The sequence below is a fragment of the Ochotona princeps genome, chromosome 10, assembly GCF_030435755.1.
Source record: "Ochotona princeps isolate mOchPri1 chromosome 10, mOchPri1.hap1, whole genome shotgun sequence".
Taxonomy (NCBI): domain Eukaryota; kingdom Metazoa; phylum Chordata; class Mammalia; order Lagomorpha; family Ochotonidae; genus Ochotona; species Ochotona princeps.
In genome coordinates this window covers 31546995-31570909 of record NC_080841.1, presented here as the reverse complement: position 1 = coordinate 31570909, position 23915 = coordinate 31546995, and the positions used below count along the sequence as shown (strand labels likewise).

Sequence of the window (23915 nt, the reverse complement as noted above, 5' to 3'; positions counted from 1 at the left end):
GGGCGGTCCCGAGGGGGCGGTCCCAGGGCCGGGTGTGCGCGCGCCCGGGCCACGGGACCGCGGGCGGCGCGCGAGCGCGGCCGACAGCGACGTGCGCGCGGAACGGCAGCGGAGGTGCTGCTGCGCGACGTTCCCGCCTCGGTGTGAGTTCTCGCCGGAGCCCGGCGCAGGTGAGCCCCCCTGCTCCGCCCCGCCACCCCGCTACCCCGCTCTCCGGTCCCCCTGGCGCGGCGCGGCCTCCGAGGGGGCAGCGTGAGGGGTGAGGGGGAGAGAGAGGGAGAGGGGAACGTAGGGGCGGGCGAGGCGGGGACCTGGGTCCTCGGGCGCAGGGCCTGGCGCGGCGGCCTCGCCTTCCCCGCCTCTTTCCTTCCTCGCCCGCCGTGTCTGGGGCGGCGGCAGGCCCGCTGCGGAAATGGGGTGGCGGGTTTCGAACTGCGGACGTTTCCCTCCATGTTGGAGGCGCGCGGCGGCGGGTGTCTTTGTCCGGTCGCCGGGTGCCCGGTGCCGGACGCTGCAGCTCGTGGCGGCGGGCTGGGTCGCTGCACGGGTCCGGCCTTTCCTTGGCTCCGGCCTCGGTCGTCTGAAAAAAATAGCCAACCAATCAAAAAACAAAACAAGAAAAAAAAACCCACGCACTTTTGGACCGGTAGCAATTAGTCTGCTACGACACGAGCTGCTTCTCCCTCCCCGGCCCCCCTTTTAAGGTAAAAGCAAAACAATTTTTTTTTTTTTTGGCCAAAGTGACAGCTTGCTTCGCGCCTCGCGCAGCCTCCAGAGGCACTTGATAACGCAGGGCCTGGGTCCCAAGCTGTCTGGCTGAGCGCCGTGTCGACTGGAGATGTTGGGAAAAGGACGTAATGGACACGCGAGTGGACCGCCCGGGGCATAGGCGCGAGGGCCCGGCGTGGAAACGCGTGGGCGGGGGTTTCTCACTGGTTAACTGCTCTGAGGGGGGCTTGCTTTTGAGCCTTGGCGACAACTCCGGTGCCAGTTGAGCAGGTGAGAGCCTCGTCTGGGGACGAGGGGACCAAGCGGTGGCATTCCTCTCTGCACGTGCTGCCGGCTGCACGGGGAGCGAGCGAGCGAGCGAGCGAGCGATGCTTGGGTGGTTCGTGCGTTCTCCGGGCAGGTGGGCTCAGGTGTTGAAGGGAAGCTGTTCACCTTCACCTGAGCTGCACCTGAGCTGCTGATGGCTTCCGACCATCCACTCATGGTCCCCGGCAGGGCAAGGCGGCCGGGGAGTTCCGTCGCGTTGATAAATAGTATCGTATTGTAACTCAAGATAGGAGGATTCCGAGGCCGGTTGCCACGGAAGCACGAAAGCGACTGGCTCATGGGGGCTGCTCTTGAGGACTGAGCTCAGGAAGTGTTTTGAGTGCATAGAGCGAACCCATCCTTTCTAAGGAGAGCCTGTCTTTGCCAGCGAGCACCTAGCAACGCGCACAGGTGTCTCCCGCCCGGTAAGCTTGCCCTGGCGCCCGCAGGAGATCCTGTTGGGATGTGATTGCGCCGTATCCCCGCCCTTCCACGATTGCGCGTGGCGCTGGTGCAGACTGGGAGGTGGGCCTGTGTTGCTGGCTTCGTCTTTTGGAACATGTGTGCGTATGTGAGATAGTATCTCCGAAGGAAGAAGCTGGTTTGTTTTCAACTGTCGGGAAAGATCACTATCGAGTCCCAACTATAGTGTTAAAAAAACCAGGCTCAGAGATGGAGCATGCGTCCACCGGATGGCTGATTTTTACTTACCTGATGACGGAAAAAATCACTGGCACTGACCTGTGTTCTGCCGTGCACAGCACTGTTCATAGGGTGGGGTGGGGGTGCCAGGCTAGGATGCCAACGGGTGTGTGTTGTGAAGGTCCAGAAAGCATCTGTTCCTGGACCTTTACTGGTAGTCCCCGGGGCTTCATGGTAGAAGTGGCTTTCTTCAAACCCGGGGTGAGCGATGCAGAACCAGAATTAGTAACAGTGGTTTGATTTTTGGGGGGTCCGGGCAGGACAAGGGGGCACAAGAGAAGAGAGAAGCGCGGCGCGTTTCCTTCCTCTTTCTTTGTCCTTGGAGGCTTGAGGCTAAATGTTGAAATGCACCATGCTGGCTGTTGTCACCTTCCCTTTTTGTGCCCCTCCTTCCTGTCCAGAGGTGTCCCTTGCTCCCTTGCTGCCCAAGTGCTCCTGGAGTGACGCCTCCTGCAGGCCTGAGCTCATACGCCAGGCCTGCACCCATGCTTTACCTGCTGATGCTGTCTCGGGTTTGGGAAGAAGTCAGGCTCTTGCCTAATGTGTAATGTGACTGACATCTCCTAACCACCAGATAAGTGCTTGAATTTTCTTTAATCTACAGTCTATCTGAAAGCCCATCTCAGCAAGTGAAGCTTGTTAAGTTGTTTCTCAGATGATTAGCAGTGAAGGAAGGTGGTGTTCAAACTTTCCCAGGAGGGGTAGGTCTAGTTCTCTAGAGGGCTTGGGAGGCCTTTCATGTTGTCCTTGTAGGAGAATCCGGCAGGCCTGAGTGAGGGATGTGTTTCTGTGTGCTCGGACCACATGCTGAGAAGTAGGCTGTTGGGGAGGTGAAAGTGACTTAAGACATCTGCGTCGTCCTGTCAGCTGCTTGGCCCTTTGGTTTGGTGGTGAAGGGTCACAGGTGATGGGTGTGAACTTGCTTGTTGGCCAAGAAAGAAGCCTGGCCTGCCCAGGAACTGGGAGCACCTAGCCGTGAGCTGACGCTCCAGGGAGTCCTGCAGGCCTCGAGGAAGGGACAGTTGTGGCAGATTAGTTGGCGGCGTCTTGAAGGGTTGTGTGTCTAAGGCTGCCCAGATCTTGAGTCATTGGGAAGGAATGTTATAACTGGGGTCCATGTCTGCTCTAGGCCTGAGAGAGGTGAGCTTGGATGAAGTCCAGGTACATGCTGGTCTAGGTGGGTGGTCGGCAGAGTTATTTAGTGTACGTTAGGGTTTTGGCTGAAATTTAAAATGCCCAAATTTGCTGTTCATTCTAAATTTACTTATTTTTCTTGTATTACTGGAATATTAGCTGCGCATTCTGTTTTCTTAGTCTGTTTCATATTCTGTTTTCAGTAAAAATAATTTGTTAAGAATGTAATTAAATGCATTTAAAGAAACTTTGTAGGGCTTAGTGCAATGGCTAAGTGGCTAAAACCTTCGCCTTGCAAGCACCAGGATCTCGTATGGGTGCCAGTTTGTGTCCCGGCTGCTGCATTTCCCATCCAGCTCCCTGCTTGTGGCCTGGGAAAGCAGTAGAAGATGGCCCAAAGCCTTGGGGTCCTGCACCCTCATGGGAGACCCGGAAGAAGCTCCTGGCTTCTGGCTTTGGATCAGCTCAGCTCCAGCTGTCGTGGCTCCTTAGGGAGTGAATCAGCGGACAGAAGATCTGTCTCTTCTCTGTAGATCCACCTTTCCAGTAAAAATAAATCTTAAAAAAAAAAACTTTGTAAAAACAATACACAGTAATACAAATCAAACATGTCTTGTGAGATTGTGCCTTTTTGATTAGCAAGAAATATGGTGTCTGTAGGTGGGTGGCATTCTGCATTAGTGAACCTGCACAATTAGTGTTTGATGTTTAATGCCATATCAACTAAATCATCCTTTATATAAAGTGATTCCAAATGGAATACAGTGTGTCAGAAAGAACATCTTATATATTCTCCATTCCATTTGGTTAACCCTTAAACTTCAATGTTCTTATTTTTTTTAAAGATTAGTTTTTTTATTGGAAAGGCAGATTTACAGAGAGATCATCCGTCCATCTGGTCAGAATGGCCAGAGCTTCTTCCAGGTTTCCCACGTGGGTGCAGGGTCTCAAGGCTTTGGGCCATCCTTTACTGCTTTCCCAGGCCACAAGCAGGGAGCTGAATGGGAAATGGGGCAGCTGGGACATGAAGCAGTGCCCATATGGGATTCCGGCAGATGCAAGGCAAAAATTTAGCCACTAGGCTATTACACTGGGCCCTCTCATCTTTTTTTTCTTCTTCTTCCTTTTTTCCCCTTTATTTATTTATTTTCTTTGGAAAATCAGAGGGAGGGATAGAGGTTCCATTTGCTGGCTCACTCCCAAGTGGCCACAGTGGCCGGTCTGTGGAAGCCGGGAGCTTCTTGTGCGTGTCCCATGTGGATGCAGAGGCCCAACATCCTGGGCCATCCTCTGCAGCTTTCTTAGGCCGTAAGTGGAGCAGCTGGAACTTGAACAACCTACATGGGATGCTGGCCTAGCAGGCAGAGGATTAGTTTGCTGTGCTAGCACACCAGCCCCAGTTTTTCATCTTTAAAGTGATTTATACACCCTTTCCTCCAGAAATCTTCCTTAAATTTGATTATTTATTAAGAAATTGTGGAAAGTTGAAGTGTAAAGATCAGTCTTTGAAAAAAATAGCATGCATATACTGATTCAATTTTTGTTCTTAATTACTCAGACTAATTTCAGAAAATGCCGAGTAGGAAGTTTGCTGACGGTGAAGTGGTAAGAGGTCGGTGGCCGGGGAGTTCACTTTATTATGAAGTGGAGATTCTGAGCCATGATGGCAAATCCCAGCTCTACACTGTGAAATACAAAGATGGAACTGAGCTGGAACTGAAGGAGAGTGACATCAAGGTAAGAACTTCTTTGGTTTCCCTGAGTGGTGTGGTTGCTAAGGCCAGCGTGCTTGGGGTCAAGTTCCTGCCGGGGTCACATACTGCTGTGGGCCTTGGGAGTGCGTGCCGGGCCTGGGCTTCATTGCCAAGAAGTATTGTTTCCTGGGGAAGGTCGATGTTTCCATTGGGCTGCATGTACTTCCTGAGGGAGCTTGCTATGGGTGGGATAGAACACATCTCGGAGAATGAAGGCCGGGACTGGGGGGCCCTGATGCCCGGGCTGAGGGCAGACTCAGCTGTTGGGAGGGCTTCTGCGGAGGGGCAGCATTCCACACAGGCCAGCCAGGCGCTGGAAGGGCGTGACGGTCGGGGCTGCCAAGGGGGAAGTAGGGCTGCACTGGAAGGGGCTTACCTTTCCTGTCAAAGGGTTTGGGCTTCATCAGGAGAGTGACATTGAATAGCTGTTGAGTTCAGCCCATGGCTTTCACCCTGTACAGTGAGGGCCTGGTTAAACTGTGAAAAAGAAGACATACTTAATAAAAGCCACACATTTTTATCATTACCTTCAACAGACACGGTTGTCAAAATGCTGAAACAGTTTTTTGCCACCTGTTACCAGCCTTGATCCTTACTGCAATCCAGTCACCAGCAGTTGTCGCATCCTACTCTGTGTGCTCTGAGCCCGGGTCTGGGAGAGGGCAAACTGTCAGCCCTGTCTGCTTGGCCAGGCCACACCTATTCTGCCCTGCAATCTGAATTTCGTATATCAGGAGATTTCTCTCTCTCTCCCCCTCCCTTCCTCTCTCTCTCTTGTTTTGTTTTGTTTGTGATCACTTAAATGGAAAAGCAGCTCTAGGTCCAGGGCTACATCAAGCAGGGCTGGCCGGGACCACACTTTGCCTTCTGCAGATCTAGATACTGAGAAGCAGTGGCAGGAACGCTTGGGGTTGGTCAGGAATGAGAAAACGCTGCTGTATAAACTGAACCTGCACTGTTTCCAACACCTGCTAGCAGGTTTTGTTCAGAGTGCAGGTGTGGAATGAATTTTTCTGATTAGTTGTGTTCTAATTTCTTTTTTTCTAACATGCCAGTTTTCATCAGCGTTAATTTTAACCCTGCCTGCAAACACTGTTGGGCGTGTACGTATACTAATGGAGCTGACACAGTAATTCTGCAGAAACACTTGCAGGGAACAGTGGGGAGCAAAAAGGCTGCATCTTTGTCTTAGGAGAGCTGGGCTGTGGCTGCAGCGGATTTCCCTGGTCTCTCCCGGGCCAGCCTCGGGTCCTGCAATGGCCCTGACGGGTGAGCGTCCGCTCAGCAGTTAGTACCTTTGTGATTCTCCACTGGTTCGAGTCTGTCTGTGGATGATCATTTGTAGTGAAGCTGTTTTCCTTCCTCTCCCTCTTCTAGCCTTTAGCGTCCTTTAAACAAAGGAAAAGTGGTTCAACTTCCAGTTCTCCCTCCAGACGTCGGGGGAGCAGAGGGAGTCGAGGAAGTCGGTCAAGGTCACGGTCACGGTCTCGGTCCCCTGGTCGGCTACCTAGAAATTCTCGAAGATCTGCCTCGGCTTCCCACCAGCCGGACATAAAGGAAACCCGGAGGGAAATACTGGAAGTTAAATTGACTCCACTGGTGTTGGTACTTGCCTTTATTCTTACACAGTGTTTCTTCTGAGAAGTGTTCATTATGTAATATTCCCTCAAATTGATTGTCATTAATATAATGTCAGTAAAATATCAAGTTTAAGATAAAGACTTTGGAAGGTTATATGGAAGACATATTTCACATAGCAAGTTATCAGAAGTGCTGTTTGATATTGTGGTTTTTTAAGAAAGTGTTTAAATTTGAAATAGACATGGGCTATATGTTGAACTGTTTTCACAGTGTCACAAGGAAGTTTTACTTCCACAGTGCTTGGTTGGGATTACCGAAGTATATGAGCCTGTAAACTGAGTCTATAGCACAGTAAAGGACATGTAAAAATTAGGATATGGGACCAGTGTTGTGGCATAGTGAATTAATCTGATTGTGATGCTGGCATCCCATATTGATACTGGTTCAAATCCTGGCTGCTCTTCTTCCAAGCTAGTTCCCTGCTCATGTGCATGAAGAAGCAGAAAACTGTGGTCTAAGTCCTTGGGCCTCTGCAGTCACATGGGAGCCTTGGATGAGTCTCCTGGCTTGAGTCTAACCAGCCATGGCCATTGGGGTTGAATGAACCAGTGAATGGGATATATCTTATTCTGCCCTCCCCCCTTTTTTTTTCTTAAAGATTTATTTATTTTTATTGGAAAGGCAGATTTACAGAGAGAAAGGTCTTCATCTGCCAATTCACTCCCCAAGTGGCCACAACAGCTGGAGCTGAGTCGATCCAAAGCCAGGAGCCAGGAGCTTCTTCCAGGTCTCCTGTGTGAGTGCAGGGTCCCAAGGCTTTTGGCTGTCCCCCACTGCCTTCCCAGGCCACATGCAGGGAACTGGATGAGAACTGGGCCTCTGGGACAAACCGGTGTCCAAATGGGATCCTGGAGTATATGAGGTAGTGATTTTGTCACTGAGCCATCACACCAGGCCCCCCAAAAGGCATCTTTTATTCCATTCGCTTGACTTTTAATAACCATAAAAGCTGACTTATTTTTTTTCTAGCATTTAATTTTATTTGAAAGGCAGAGTAAAATAGGGAGAGTCAGAGAAACAAATCTTCAGTCCAGTGGTTCACTCCCCAAAGAGTAGCAGTGATTGGTCTGGACCAGGTGGAAGCCCGGAGCTAGGAGCTCTGTGGGTCCCCGTGTGGGTGGTAGGGCTCCGGGTACTTGGATCATCTGCCGCTGCCTTCTCAGGTGCATTGACAGGGAGCAGGTTGGAAGCAGAGCAGCCGCATTTGAACAGATACTGACGGGGGTTTAAGTTGCTGTGCTGCAACTCTGGCCACCACCTCTTGCTGATAGACATTTTTTTTAAAGGATTTATTTTTATTGCAAAGTCAGATATACAGAGAGGAGGAGAGACAGAGAGGAAGATCTTCTGTCTAATAATTCACTCCCCAAGTGAGCGCAGTGGCCGGTGCTGTGCTGATCTGAAGCCACGAGCCAGGAACTTAGTCTGGGTCTCCCACACAGGTGCACGGTCCCAATGCATTGGGCCGTCCTCGACTGCTTTCCCAGGCCACAAGCAGGGAGCTGGATGGGAAGTGGAGCTGCCGGGATTAGAACCGGTGCCCATATGGGATCCAGGCGCATTCAAGGCGAGGACTTTAGCTGCGAGGCCACCAGGCCGGACCCCTGATAGACATTTAGTGTCACTATTATGAACAAGAATTTTATGCAACATCTGATAATAAACTCAGGGTAATTCCTTGCAAGTAGAACTGCTGGGTCATACGTTCACTGTGGATTTGATGCTTTTAGTATGAAGGCACTTCAAAAGTTCATAAAGATGAAAAGATGATAAACATTTTTCAGATTTTTTTGGGGGGGGTGCCCACGTATGTATTGCCAGATTGCTCCAAGAAGGTTTATTGCAGTAGAGTGTGAGTGCCCATTTTCTCATTTTGAGTATTTCAGTAATTTTTTTTTGACCAGTGTGATTGTCAAGGATTTTTAATCCAGTCTTCTAATGTGCATTTTGAGTAGCACCTGTTGAATCTGGCCATCCTGACTGCTAATCAGTGTCCTTCCTGGCCAGGTCACGTAGCTGTGCTCGATGTTTTCTGCGACCCCTTGTTTTAGGACTTGTCTTATATTAGTCTCTCAGGCCCTGGTGACACACGAGCTCCAGGTTGGCTTTGCCTGTCACCAGCGGAACCTTGGGTCTACCATGTGTTGTGTGAAAGGCCACTGCAAGCAGCATTGTCACTAGTTTTGACTCCTAGTTATGATTTCTGACAAAAACTGTCCAAGTTGATTTTCCTGTCACCCATTCATTTAGTTAAGAGAACTGGGTGTTAAGTAGGTTTGGTCAACCAGCTGTGTCACTGTAATGCCTTTGGGGTCACTACAGGTTGTAGTTAGACATCAGAAAAACCGAGAAGTAGGGCTCAGCACGATGGTTCAGTGGTTAAATCCTTGCTTTGTATGTGCTGGGGTTTCATGTGGTGACAGTTCGTGTCCTGGCTGCTCTCTTTTAACTTAACTCCCTGCCTGTGGCTTGGGAAAGCAGCTGAGGATGGCCCAAAGCATTAGGACCCTGTGCCTGCATAGGGGACCTGGACGAGCTCCTGGCTCTGGCTTTGGATAGGTTCAGCTCTGGCCATTGTGGACATTTGTGGAGTAAACCAGTGGATGTAGGTTTTTTTTCTCTCGCCTCTCTGTATATTTGCCTTTTCCATAAAAATAAATACAGCTTAACAAAACAAAACAAAAGAGACCTGGGAAGTGAAGTAGAGCTTTGGCCAGTCTTCTTGCTGCTGTGAAGGGTCTCACTGGCACTTTAATGAACTTAGGTGTATGTTGAATTTTTTTTTTTAAGATTTATTTTTGTTGGAAAGGTAGATTTACAAAGAGGAGAGAGAAATTGATCTCCCATCTGCTGGTTCACTCCCCAAATGGCCACAAAGGTCATAGCTGAGGTGATCCAGTTTGATCTGAAGCCAGGAATCTCTTCCAAGTTTCCATATGGGTACAGGGTCCCAAGGCTTTGGACTATCTTCTACTGCTTTACAAGCCACAAGCAGGGAGCTGGATGGGAAAAAAAGTAGCCTCGACTCAAACTGGTACGCAGATGGGATGCTGGAGCCTGTAGGTAGAGGATTAGGCCCCAGATGTATATTGAATTTTATCACTGTTCAGACCTTGGTTTGAACTAGAACCTTTTTTTTTTTTTTCCAGACAGAGAAATTTTATTTGCAAAGTGACCAGGTGAGTGGGGAAAGAAGAGGGAAGTGCCTTCCCCAAGGTGGGGTGCCTCTTGAAAGGAGAGAGGGAAATACTTCCCCTTTTTTTCTTTTAAGAGTTATTTGAAAGTTGGATCTACAGCATGGGATAGAGGGAGTTGGGGGAGAGAGAATGAAAATGGATCTTCCATGAGTTGGTTCACCCACAGATGGCTTCTGTGACCCTCTAGGTCTCCCAGCTGGGGGAGGGGTCCACACATTTGGGCCGCGTTCCCTTTCCCGGGCTGTTAGCAGGAAGCTGCATAGAGAGCGGAACAGGCAGGACATGACCTGGCACCCCGTGGGATTGCGGACGGTTGTTTTACCCTTGATACACTATATTCATGCTCTCCTCCCGAAGGATATACATGCATATTAAATTTGTTGTCTTCCCATTAGTCTATTAGTGTTACAATTAGTGATTTGAAAAGGAGCAGAGTTACAGATTTCAGTCATGCTTAGTTTGAAAAATCTTTTGCAACTTCAATAACTTATCTGTTGTCTGATGGATTGAGTCATGAAATTTAAACAGAAAACGTAAAGCTAAATGAATACAAGGTAGCATGAAATTCAGAAGACAGTGAATGTGTTTTTCTGTTTTCTGAGCAAGGGTAGGTGCTGTGGCAGAGCGAGCTATGCTGAAATGACTTAATTGGATGTATGATACTTCATCTGCCTCTCATAGATATGATTGGAGTATCAAGCTGTCAATGAAATGATAGCATTCTGGTTTTATTTGAAAGATCCAAGAGCTTATGCAATAAAGCAGTGTCGTAAGACCCAGGCTTTTGAAGACTGGCAAATTCTAGTCAGCTTTATTTTCCCTCATGTTTAACAGGAGGGGGCTGAACTTCAGAAATAGGACTGAGAAAAACGTTTGCTTTATTGTCGCAGTGGTAAATTTTTACCATCATACTGTTTTGTCGTAAGAGTTCCTTTGATTAAATGTTTTGTGTGTTTCCATGTAGAAGCCTTTTGGAAATAGTATCAGCAGATACAATGGGGAGCCTGAGCGCGTGGAGAAGAATGTGGAGAAGAATGACCTACCCCCCAAGATCACGCAGGTACAAGAGGCCCACATCCGCCTTCCTTCGCACCAGCAGCACACTGAAAATCCTCGAGTTTTAGAATCTGCTCTGAAATTCTGTCCTTGACTTAAGACCGGATGAACTTAATAGGTTTATTCTTAGATACTGAAACTGAGATGGTGAATTAGTCAATATAACATTCGTGGTAATTGTTGATGAGATATTTAATGTCCTTTATTTTTTAATAAGGAAAAATTCCATTTGCCACAAGAAAGCAGTTACATATCTACACAGTATAGCCTTCGTCCAAGAAAAGAAGAGATCAAATTAAAAGAAGCAGATTTTAAGGAGGAAGAAGTTGTCACAAAAAGACCTGCTCTGATGAGGACCGTTGAAATGAGCCCTGCCCAGAAGGAGGACCAGGAGTTTGGAGGAGCCCCTGGTAGGTACCAGAACTGGGCCAGCTACAGCGGTTGCAGGGTACACTGGAGAGGCGCCTGTGCTCAGGTGCGAGGCTGGCACAGGCAGGGCCCAGGGCTAGGGCTTCCCAGAGGGGGCACACAGGGATGGAGGCCGCCCAGGGCGCATTTACAGGGTCATCGTGAAATGGAAGAGATGTCGGTATGACTGTCTTTGAAACATCTTAGGGCCCGGCGGCGTGGCCTAGCGGCTAAAGTCCTCGCCTTGAAAGCCCCGGGATCCCATATGGGCGCCGGTTCTAATCCCGGCAGCTCCACTTCCCATCCAGCTCCCTGCTTGTGTCCTGGGAAAGCAGTTGAGGACGGCCCAATGCATTGGGACCCTGCACCCATGTGGGAGACCCGGAAGAGGTTCCAGGTTCCCGGCTTCGGATCGGCGCGCATCGACCCGTTGCGGCTCACTTGGGGAGTGAATCATCGGATGGAAGATCTTCCTCTCTCTCTCTCCTCCTCTGTGTATATCTGGCTGTAATAAAAATGAATAAATCTTTAAAAAAAAATTATAAAAAAAAAAAAAGAAACATCTTAGCAATTGGAGAAGAACAGAGGAATGATAAGGGAAGGTTGACCTGGAAGTTGTATGTCAGAGGGGGACATGGAGCTCTGTCAATACCCAGACCTGAGGCGGCAGGGTCTGCTTTGGCAGCAGTGGGGATGAGCTACAGGAACAAAATGGGTCATAGGGTTTGCTGGACAGATCAGAGATTGGGTGGAGGAACTGAGACAATGTTACGATTGTCCATTGAAATTAATTTTAGCTAAATGGCTTAAGATCCCCACCAGGCTTCATTGCTTTGTATTCTGTGATCCCAGCTAGCTAATCTGTTAGCAGTGATACCTAGTATCACTTAAGGCCTCTATGTACTTAGGTGGATATGATGCTGTTTTTTAAAAGATTTATTTATTTATTTATTTATTTATTTTTAAAGATTTATTCATTTAATTACAGCCAGATATACAGAGAGGAGGCGAGAGAGAGAGGAAGATCTTCCATCCGATGATTCACTCCCCAAATGAGCCGCAACGCGCCGATCCGAAGCCGGGAACCTGGAACCTCTTCCGGGTCTCCCACGCGGGTGCAGGGTCCCAATGCATTGGGCCGTCCTCTACTGCTTTCCCAGGCCACAAGCAGGGAGCTGGATGGGAAGTGGAGCTGCCGGGATTAGAACCGGCGCCCATATGGGATCCCAGGGCTTTCAAGGCGAGGACTTTAGCCGCTAGGCCACGCCGCCGGGCCCAAGATTTATTTATTTTAATGAAAGGCAGATATACAGAGAGGAGGAGAAACAGGAAGATCTTCCATCTGCTGATTCACTCCCCAAGTGACAGCAATGGCTGGTGTTGAGCCAATCTGAAGCCATGAGCCAGGAGCTTCTTCTGGGTCTGCTATGTGGGTGCAGGGTCCCAAGGCCTTAGGCCATCCTTGACTGCCTTCCCAGGCCACAAGCAGGGAGCTGGATGAGAAGCGAGGCCGCTGGGATTAGAACTGGTGCCCAGTATGTACAAAGCAAGGACTTTAGCCACTAGGCTATAATGCCAGGTACTATGATGCCGTTTTAATTGTTAGGGACTCAGGGATAGGACCTTTCCTATTGAGATCACACTGATGCCTTCCAGATGGTTGTATATTCAGTTTGCTGATGTTTGAGCCCGCCTGCTCCTCAGGGAGTCGGTGGTGAAATGTTTCAGAGTCTGGGTTCTGAAGAGGATCCAGCCGCCTCTGCTCCTCTGATGCTCCTGGGTGCCGGCCATGGTAGCTGATGAGTAGAAGTGAGGAACCTCTGATGGTACAGCCAGGCAGCCAGGCATGAGGTTCCGGAGCTGCTCCAATGTTAGGGAAAGGTGTCTGAGGATGTTTTGCTGAGTAACCACTCTGGATTGCTGTTGAGTCTTGGATGTTCACTTACTGCTGCAGGTGCGTTCTTCATCATGATCGGCCTGCCTGTCTTCCTCTTCCTGCTGTTGCTGATGTGTAAACAGGATGAGCCCAGTCTGCTGAACTTCCCTCCTCCTCTGCCAACGTTCGATGCTTTGTGGGAAACCAGGGTGTTTGGGATCTACCTGCTCTGGTTTTTTGTTCAGGCTCTGTTCTATCTGCTGCCAGTTGGGAAGGTAAGTCTGAGAGGGCACAGGCTTATCAGGCAGTACTCTTTTCCTTCCATGTTGACACATTCCCAGCAGCTTTAAGGTGAGAAAGCTGGTTTTCGTTTGATAAGGCATCATTTCTGGGCCCGGGAACACTTCGTTATTGAAGCAGAACTTTATTTAAAAAATGTAATTGAGATTTCTTTTGTAGTTTCCCAACACAAATAGGAAATAAACAATTGTTGCAAAACAGCCTGCCTGGGTGGAGAGTTCCCTTTACTATGTGTCATTTCAGAGGCAGCACTTTACATGGTTAACTCACAGGGGCTGTGTCCTTTCCCTTTTTTTTTTTTTTTTTGTAAGTATGATAGTTTCTAATTTTAGCCCTCTCAGAAATTTGTTGAGAACATTTTATGTTATTTATATATGCAGGCAATAGCTTTAAATTTTGTTCCCATTGCTGAGTGTAGTGGATATATTTGAAGGAAACATGAGATGCCCTAAGCAATAAATCATTTAAGGGCCTTCCACTTGGGGCTGAGCAAGTCTGCCAGCTGTCTGTTGACCATGGGGTTGGGTTGACCAGGCGTGGTGAGTGCAGTGTTGAGACGGCCGACTGAATGCCTACAGGCGGTCACCCTGCCTAAGCGCTCCAGCAGGGATGTTTGCCGTAACAGCGTCTGTCACTTTTTATAGTAGCTCTGCAGTTATATTTATGTTAATCCAGAGCAAGGCAGGTGCAAACTATTGATCAAGAAATGCAGTTTGGGTGAGAATCATGTATTTACCTATGGAAGTGTTCTTTTGGCCAGTAAAACATGGCTGCCCAAAGGCAAGTGGACCTTTCATGCAGCTCAAGTCACATGCTCCCTTGCACACAAGGGTCATGTTCTGCATGCTGGGGTGATGCCACGTGGAGAGGGGAGACCATCTTGATCCAGGAGGCACAGGCTCGGTCTCCTACCTCAGGGTCACATGAATGTGCAGATGGCAAAGTGTGCGGGTGTGCTCTGTGTTTTGTGCTGGTCCACGGCCACAGCAGATTCCCTAAGGCAGGCAGGGCCCTCCTGGAAAGAACCTTGCTAGTGGGGTGGAGTGGAGGGGAGTTCCATCCTGTGAGCGGTAGGAAGCCACTTAAGACTTGAGCTAAAGGTGACTAAGTACAAAGGGATTCGAAGCCCATCTAGTCTCGTGCTAGTGCAGGGGAGCCCGGCTGTAGTAGCAGGCTTGATACACTGTCAAGCTGTGGCTAGATTTACATTTCAGAAACATTTTGGAAGGTGGTATTGCTTCCTCAGGGGCTTGTCACTGAGATTTTTGAAACATATTAATACATTTCCTCACCAGAAGATACCCTTTCTCTTAGACATGATGAAATAGTAAAAGACATCTATATATGATATATAGCATATACATAATGGCGATGTGTTTTTAAATTAATTTTTTTTCTTTCAAGGTCGTAGAAGGAACGCCTCTTATTAATGGAAGAAGACTCAAGTATAGATTAAATGGTGATTTTTTTTAAGTTTTTTTAAGACAACTCAGTGACTTCATAGTTTAAACTTTGGTTGGTATACTATTTAAACTTTGCAGGCTGGTTACAGTAGAGTAGCTGATTGTGAATCATCTCTTACTAGATGGAAGGGCATGCAGCCACACTGTGGACCCGACAGCTAGCACTGATCCCTGTGGGAAACACTGCTGCCTAGGTTTGATCATCCTGAGGTCCTCCCAGCCTGGGAAGCCCAACACCGTCCTGGACACACGCCCTCAGGGACCCTCGCTTCCTGGCCGGGGTTGCTCTGGAAGCAGTGTCCGACTCTCCCTTGGCCTGAGAGCTTGCCCACACGGTGTCTGATAGCTGCTGCTTCCCCTCTGTCACAGCTGTGCTCTAGCGACCATCAGCTCCTCTTTTTCTTCTGCCATCCCTACTGGAATGGCACGTGATGGTTGGGACTTGTTTGTGTTCTTCCTGGGCCCCGGTGCCAGGACGCCGCCCAGTGTGAGCAGATGCTCTTGATGTGTGTTGAGTGGCTGCAGTGGGTCCTTGCTGGGGGCGGGCAGGTGCTGCCCTGGTAGTCTCGTCTCTATGTATGGGCAGAGTGTGCTCGGGGCGCTGTGCGACTGCCATTTGAAAACATGGAGGAGGATTTTAAGATGTCAGTGTTGTAGCTATCCTTAAGTGGTTTTCCATTTCACTAGATGGAGTGTTTTCCTTTTCTGGAGTTGCATTGCACATGCTCCTTATGACGGGTCTAGGTCCCGATGAACCCCTTGTAAGTTGAAAATACATTTTATACGTCTGGCCTCCTGAGTATCACAGTATATTGTAGCATATGGGGATTGCTTATTTGCATGTTTCTATTGAGTCTGAATAATGCAGGTATGAATCATGTGGACCCTGTGTTAACACTCCATTTCTGCTTTTTCTTTTTAAGGATTCTATGCTTTTCTCCTGACCTCTGCAGCCGTTGGTGCTTGTCTCTTCTGGGGCATAGAGCTGCGTTACCTGTACAATCACTTCCTGCAGTTCGCCCTTGCAGCGACGGTGTTTTCTGTACTCCTGAGTGTTTATCTCTACGCACGCTCTTTGAAGGCGCCCAGGGAGGAACTGTCGTCCAACAGCTCTGGTGAGCAGCGGACAGTTGCCTGGCGGGCTGTGTGTACTCCAGAGTGCCCGGGCAGCCATTCCCAGACCTGAATAGACTGCTTCATTTCCTAGCTTCATTTGATGGGAAACGATGAGAAAAACAAAAATGGAAAGATGAAGGAAAAATAGAGGAGGAAGATGTTTTTCATTTCCCCCCTCATATTGTCCCTTTTCCTTTTTTAGTGAAGTGATAGTAGACATTTTAATAAACATAAGTCTCATGACATGAGAAATACTGTTTTTATCTCAAAATACAGGTTACAGATTGGATTCTGACCTAAAAAAATTGGTCATTTTAAAAAAATTGCTTATTTAAAAATTTTAAGTGTACTTTAGGAAAAAACCTTCCAGTTTCGTTTTAAGTTGGTGGCATTTAGGCGCCTGGGTCCCCCAAGGCTGCTGCAGCTGCCCTGGCGATGGGTTGGCCTCATCTCTCCCCGCCCGAGCTCTCCCCAGAGCCCCGCAGGTGTTTGGAGTGTAATCCTGGCTTCTAGGCAGCAGGACAGTTTGAAAGCCTCAGGCAGGACTGGGTTTGGAACACCATTTGGGTAAAAACTTTTCCCTCCTCAGGAAATGCTGTCTATGATTTCTTCATTGGCCGTGAATTAAATCCTCGAATTGGTACTTTTGATCTCAAATACTTTTGTGAATTGCGCCCTGGATTGATTGGATGGGTACGTTGTATTTTTTTTTTTAATTTGTTAATACAAATATTGCATTTAGAAAGAAATTAGACCCCTTAAAAGTATTTTAAGGAATAATTAGAGCTTTCCATAAATCGGTCTACTTATTTTCATTAAATATTTTGCAGAGATTTAAGATGTCTTTATTAGGGACTTTGGGACTCTATTCTTTCCCTTTTTTTTTTAGGTGCTCATTAACTTGGTGTTGCTTTTGACTGAAATGAAATTATACAACCGTGCCACACCATCCTTGGCAATGATTTTGGTCAACGGTTTCCAGCTCTTGTATGTGGTAGATGCTCTCTGGAATGAGGTAATTAAGAGTTGAGGATCTGGGGTCAGGTGGCTTTTTGCGTGTGGGTTTAGAGATGGGACTGAAGGCCCTCAGGTGGGCAGGGAGGAGACTGTCATGATAGGAGATGGCACCTACGGAGACAGGCACAAGGGTCCCAGGCACTGGCTCTTGCTTCCAGGTTGTCACCAGCCACGGGAGTGGATGTTTGGTGTTAGGGCTCATGCCAGTTGGGAATGTGTCTCTGCATTTCATATTGGAGTGCCTAGGTTCCAGTTCCCATTCTGCTAATGCCAGCTTTCTGCTCATGTGCACTCTGGGTGGCAGCAGGTGATGGCTCAAGAGGGCGGGGCCCTGCCATCTGTGAGAGAAACCTGAATTTAACTCTTGACTCCTGGCTTTATTCTGGTCCAGATGAAGCAGAGGGTGGGAGCTGGATATCTGTTTTTCAAGTAAAAATACATTTTATTGAGTCAATAAGTAGCAAAATAGCATTCCAAATAGTGAAGGTTGGTGGGTTGTAAGTCTTGTGAATGTAACTATATAAAACTTAGAAGTAACTAATCAGTTGGAGATACATTCTAATCAGAAATTAAGATACAATTAGGGCAGCAAAATAAAACTTTCCAACTCATGGCTTTTCTCATACTTTGGGTCATTATGTACATACACTGAAATGTCAAACACTGTTTGCAGATTTTCCTGTGTTGAAACTAGACTTAGTCCTTTTAAAAATCATTTCTTCCGGTTGGTTGTCTTCTTGAGTCTGGGGCTTTTTGATAAGCTGCGTGATGCAGCCGTCAGGACCTTCTGTCCCTAAGCCCTGTCTTCAGGTGTGACCTTGGTATAGGACCATGGCGCAGACTTGGGGTGATTTGATGAGTTTGTGTTGGTATTTCAAGGACTTTTGTTCTCTGGGTGGTGAAGACTTCTCTAAGGTAAACCGTCGTAATTACAAGTAGCCAGGTTATGTTCACAATTTGCTGACCTCGGATTCTTTAAAAAAGTGTTTTTTTGAAGGGTCATTTATTTAAAGTGCAGGGTTAGAGAGGGAGTAACAGGGAGAGACCTTTCATCTGCTGGTTCTCTCTCCAGATGATGTCAGTGGCAGGACTGGGCCAGACCAAAGCCAGGAGCTGGAAACTGTCCTTTTTCTCATGTGACCGGCAGGGGCCCCAGGACATGGGCCATCTTGTACTGTGTTCCCAGGCTCACTAACAGGCAGCTGGATTGGAAAGTAGAACTGTTCTACTGAACCACAGCTCTGACCCCTAGACCTTCCAACCGCTGATTCACTCCCCCAAAAGGCCAGGCTGAAGCCAGAACTCTGAAGCCTTCTGGCTTCCCCGTATGTGTGGCAGGTCTCACACATTCAAAACCTCATATGCCTCCTAGAGCATGCTTTATCAGGCAGCTGATCAGAGGCAGAGTGATGGCATTCTCCCATATGGAATGCAGACACCCCACGCCGTGACTTAACCGCTGCCCACCCACACTCCTGGCTAGCATCTTCCCATGCACCTCCCGCTTCACCATCGCTGGCTTCTTGTCATGGAGCGGGTGTGGTGGTGGTGGTGGTGGTATCTGACACCGAAATCCTATAGAAATTACACATGCCTTGAGATGAAACCGGTCTCTGCCCTCCGTAAATCTGTCTGCTCTAATAGAACAACTCCTTAATACGTAGGCTACATGCCACCCATCAAATGTTAATTCACTACTTCAAGAAGTTCTGAGACCTTCCTTTTCAGTACCTCTCCAGTTATTCATGATGACTGCTTTTGGTCATGTAGTTGGTTTAAAAAATACATTCTGTAGATTTATATATATATTCTATGGATTTAACCACATGTCGACTCCTATTAACAGAGAGTACTTGGTGCTTGAGGCAGAACATGAGATGATAGAGCTCTGTCTCAAAGGTAGGGGTTTGGAATTGGCAAGTTTTCTATATGTCGCCAGTGACAGCCAAGTTGTAATCAACTTCTCGAGGCTGGGACTGACTTAGGGTTTGGCATAGGGTTGGCCTGCCACTTAGCAGTTAGCAGATGCATAGTAACTTTCTTAGGCAAAGTTTTTGCCCGTTTTACAGATGCAGTAGGCCTGGCATCATGTCCCCTCTGAATTCCCACTCCCTCATGCCCCTACTGAAACCGTCCCTCTGTCTCAGTCAGGGGGTCAAAGCAGCAGGCACCCCATTGACTGCAGACAGACCACTGTTGTGTTTCCTTGCTGTCTGTCCTATGAGCAGTTCTGTTTCTTGCTTGGGAGACAAAATCTTCAGGTATCAATCCTTTTCCTTAACTTGGAGCTTGAGTCCTCACAGGGCCTTCACTAATGGACTCTTCCCCATTGGTGGAAAGCCCTGGAGGCAGAGATGCTGCCAGCCAGGCCTCAGAAATGTTCCCTTGGGTGCTGTCTGCAAGGATCCAGGTCCAGAGGAACCTGCCATGGGCTCCTGCTGGCCAGATGCTGAGCAGCCAGGCTGTCCATGTTGCCAGGCAGCTCATTGGAAACTTTGTACAAAAAGATGAAGATGTTGGGTCAGGGCGCATGGAACAGAAGCAGTGGGAACTGGTGGCCTCATCACTCCTTCAGCAAAACGGAGCGTGAACACATTCTGCTCCATTGCAGGTGCTCTGCCAGGGCAACCAGGCAGGCCCTGCCTCTGAGAGGCTGCTGGTCCGGCAGGGAGAACGACTGGAGGAGGGCGCCTGGAAGAGGGTGGCAGAGCAACAGAACAGTGTGACGGCAGAGTGACGAGTAGTGGGGAACAGGCCCAGGGAGGCCAGACCCTCCCCAGCTTAGACAAACTTGCGGGGTGGTATTGGCGCTTATGGCCCTTTATGCATTTGACTGAAAAAGAGGCTGACCTGCCTGATTCTCCTGCAGGAAGCGGTGCTGACGACCATGGATATCATCCGTGATGGCTTCGGCTTCATGCTGGCTTTTGGAGATTTGGTGTGGGTTCCATTTATCTACAGCTTCCAAGCTTTTTACTTAGTCCATCATCCTAATGAAGTGTCTTGGCCAGTGGCTTCTTTCATTATCGTTCTGAAACGTATGTATTTCAGGCTGCACTGAGTCTGTTGTGTTCTGGTATCTAACTTTGTTTAAATGCGAGGCACTCTGAGATGCAGGCAGAGCTCCCATCCACCCCGTGGCTTCCCTCTCAGATGCCTGTGACAGCCCCACTGAGGCAAACGCCGGCATCAGTCTAGATGTCCCACGTGGGAGGGAGGGATCGCATTGGAGCCATCACAGCTGCCTTCCAGAGTGTGCCTGAGGCGGCGGTGAGCGGTGTGGCACTCCCAGGGGATGCAGGCATCCTAACCGGCACTCCAAAGGCCCACCTCTGGTGTCTGCCTCTTAACATGCCAAGCAAGTGGTCATAATTAGTTCCAGAGTAAAGTCATTGGGATGGTGGGCATCTTGGCTTCTGTAGTCGTGCTTTAACTAGGATAAGTTTTAAACCATGTTTTAAAATTAACAAATGCAATTGTTTCCCAAACTATTCACCATTGAGTGCCTGCTTTCCCAGCAGGAAGCTTTGCTTCATGGGGCTTGCATTCCAGCAGGAGAAGTGGGCCACGGCCTCAACATGAGGGGAGGAGAGTGAGTGAAGCTGAGAGGCGGCAGGCGGCAGCTCAGCAGGGCCCAGCGGGGCGGCGTGAGCTGAGCGTGGGCGGAAAGGCGAGTCCACTCCGACCGTGGCTGAGGCCCAGGGGTGACTGTGGTTTTAAATCCTTTCATGTTGCACTGTTAAACACCTCCATCAGAGGCTGAGTGGAGAAAATGTACATTGAACCCGAAATACGGAGAGCTGTGCCTAGTTTGGCTGCGGTAGCCAGCACCTGAGGACAAAGTGAAGTTGCTTCTAAAATGAACACTCAGCTTCAGCACTGCTCATCCGCATCAGCTGCACCCCTGTGGGATTCATGAGAGGGGGTGTGTGGTGTGGGGCAGAGCCAGTTATCACTCTAACAGGATTAGTGACAAACCGGGGCTTGTTTGGAAATCTGAGTACACGGCAGCGGTTAGATGCTCTGGTGCCCACTCCACAGGGTTTGTGTGTGCACGCACGCGTGCATGCTGCGGCTGGGACCCGAACAAACCCTGGCCGCCCCAATTCAGATGTGCTATTAGTCCTGAGGGTCTGGTGAGCTTTGTGAATGTCGACAGTCAGGACTTTGGAAGAGTTATTCTGGGGTTAAGAGTTTTTTTCTTTTTCTCACTGTAAATCTGCCTTTCCGATTTAAAAAAAAAAAAAAATCTTCACTCTCCTAGTGGCTGCAATGACGGAAGCTTAGTCGATCAGGAGCCTGGAGCCTGGAGCCTCTTCCGGGTCTCCCACACAGGTACAGGGTCCCAAGGCTTTGGGCCGTCCTGCACTGCTTTCCCAGGCCACAAGCAGGGAGCTGGATGGAAAGTGGAACTGCCAGGACATGAACTGGCACCCATATGGGATCCTGGGTGTGCAAGATGAAGATTTAGCCACTAGGCGATGGCACTGAACCCGGTTAAGAGTTTAAGTTGCTGTTAAGAAAATATACTCTTGTTTGTGTCTTTTCAAGCAATCTCTTAGAAACTATGGATGATTTCAAGATTACATCTAAATAATAACATAGAAAAATGTTTTTAAATTACAGTTTCTGGGTATGTAATCTTCCGATGTGCAAATTCTCAGAAAAATGCATTCCGGAAAAATCCTGCTGATCCCAAGTTGGCACGTAAGTATTGGTTTATGTTTATATTCATGATTTTGTCTCTGTTTAGAAGTCATTACAAGTTTTGTTTTGTTTTGTTATTATGTTAGATTTAAAAACCATTCACACTGCAACGGGGAAAAGTCTTCTTGTCTCTGGCTGGTGGGGCTTTGTTCGCCACCCCAATTACTTGGGCGATCTCATCATGGCCCTGGCGTGGTCTCTCCCTTGTGGTAAGTGTTCCCTGAAGGAGCTGTGTGGGTCTTTTGTTGGTACAGGGCGGCTGGGGTCTGGCCGTCTGTCATCCTGCGGTGGTTGTGGCTGTCCATGGCAGACGCCCGCCCTGCTTGGGATGCTGCTCTTTTGTAAGGGTGGGAGCCTCAGAAGTTAGAGCCTGCAGTTTTATTTTAGACTGCTAGTAAAAGTAACTCTTACCTGTGCCTGGCAGCCTTCTCTAAGCAGAATGTGACCTGCTTGTTATTTAAGACTCTGCATGGAGCCTTTGAAGAACAGCAGGAAGCTTGATTTCTTTGGTTCCCTGTTGCGCTGGGTCTAGGCAGCCAGCAGGCTGGGAGAGCTCTGTGTTTCCCTTGTTGTCAAGGGTCCTGCCGGCGCAGGCATGTCGGGTGGACCTGGCCTCTCCTCTGGATGCCTTTCCTTTGCAGCACATCTGCAGGGGTTAGAGAGCTGTTTTCCCCATGGTTGGAGAAAGTGAAGAAATGTTAGGTTTGTTGGATACTTGCAGGCTCTGACTTGTGTGCGGTTCCCACCACAGGCTTTACTCACGCTCTGCCTTATTTCTACGCCATCTACTTCACCATCCTGCTTGTGCACCGCGAGGCCCGTGACGAGCGCTGCTGCAGGAGGAAGTACGGCTTGGCCTGGGAGAAGTACTGCCAGCGCGTGCCCTACCGGATCGTGCCGTACGTTTACTGAGTCTGCTTGGAGATTGTAAGGCACCTGTGATTCTGGCTTCCATTTACAAAGAAAAATTCCAAAATGAACTTTGTTTTGTTGCACTGAGGGACTCTGTGTTTTTTGAGACAGGATTATAGAGCCAAGTAGCAGGTGTTAGAATATAGCTATATTAAAACTTTTAACAGGAAAAATACAAAATGATAGCATTTTATGGGAAAGTTTCAATTCTTAAAAATCTGAAAGCAAAAGTCTTATAAATGCACTTGAATATTTTTCTGGTTTTTGATTTCAAAATTTACTTTTGCTGGGTTTTTCATAAAAACATTGTTACATTAAACATGTACATTTTATTGCATTAATAGCATTTTTATTATGTGATTTAAAATTAAAAACTGGTCTGTTGAATCCTATATGTGAAAAGTGATGCGAGATATTGGTAAACATTGTTTAAGGGAAACCATTAGTAGTAGTTGGCTTAACTTCAGCTTCTAGAACTGCATATGAAAATGTAAATATAGCATATACTTTTATGTAATATATGGTGACTTCAGATTTTTCTGTATAGTATTTTGAATGTGAGATAATTGTCAGGACTAAAGATCTTTAACAAAAGCATTTTCAGTATTTTAAATTGTTTTATAGAATAACATGTGAATTTACAAATTTGAAGCAATTACAATTCATATTGTATAGAAGATGCTGTTAAAACATAGGAAGGATATTTTTCTTGTTCCAAAGTTTGTGAATTTGGCTTTGCTACCTCAATTGCAGGTGTGTTTGCCTTTATAAACTGTTGCAGATAGAAAAAAGTAAAATATATATTTTTGAAGTAACATCATTATTTAAACATTTTTACACACATTGGTATTTGGAAATTTTGCCATTTCAGGCTAATATTTTTATACCTTTTTGACTTTTTAAATTCAGTGTTTTTGCTACTGTTTAACTCATGCAGTTTATACTGTATTTTGTAAATTCTTTATATTTACTATCTATGTAAGAGATTAGTTTTAAATCACTTTGTTCTTGTAAGTTTAATAGTTAAAGCTACCTTATGCACATCTGTTAAATTCTGGTAAAGTTGATGCAGTCTCAATCTAATGGAACAGTAGCAAATTCACTCAACTTTTATATTGAGAGTTAAATTGCTCTCAGGATCTTTTACACAAAGGGGAGCATAATGCATAGTGTATGTTGGGTTTTTTCATTTTCTGTATGAGCCATTGGGATATGCAGTGTTCATTGTGCACTGCCATTTGAAGTGTATGTAACTTACCTTATGTAAATGTGACCATGAAGTTGGCTTTCTCTAGCAGTCTGCATCTTACAATCCCTAAACGTTGTTTTGGTGAAATTGTCAGCGATTTATCCGTACCAATATATGCAAACAGCTGTTTTATGCTTTTCTTGGGACATTGGAAAGTGATATCCCAGCATGCTCTGGACCAAACTCATCAACGATGCTTTGACAGAGGATAAGGACATTCAATTCTTTCCCTGGTAAGAGAGCCTGTTGTCAACACCATGCTGCCATTTCTGGATCTCGGCTACAGTTGGTTTTTAGTTTTGACATGCTTTTTAAGTGAGAAAGTTGCGAATAAAAATGTTGCTTTGA

At 47.5% G+C, this 23915-nt stretch overlaps 1 protein-coding gene across 2 annotated transcripts; it reads left to right on the top strand.

The window, feature by feature from the left end:
* The first annotated feature begins 37 nt into the window (after nt 1–37).
* On the top strand, nt 38–23915 carry LBR (lamin B receptor). 2 transcript variants are annotated; one of them, XM_058669243.1, is made up of 14 exons: nt 38–170; nt 4430–4608; nt 6003–6230; nt 10428–10523; nt 10737–10929; nt 12882–13078; nt 14508–14562; nt 15490–15681; nt 16272–16375; nt 16572–16697; nt 19569–19737; nt 21326–21406; nt 21493–21615; nt 22158–23915. In XM_058669243.1, the coding sequence occupies exons 2-14, from the start codon at nt 4444–4446 to the stop codon at nt 22316–22318; spliced, it is 1890 nt and encodes a 629-aa protein (XP_058525226.1). In that variant the 5' UTR covers nt 38–170; nt 4430–4443; the 3' UTR covers nt 22319–23915. The 2 variants fall into 2 exon arrangements, with proteins under 2 accessions (XP_058525226.1, XP_058525227.1); XM_058669244.1 differs by lacking the exons at nt 38–170; nt 4430–4608; nt 6003–6230 and adding an exon at nt 9533–9775.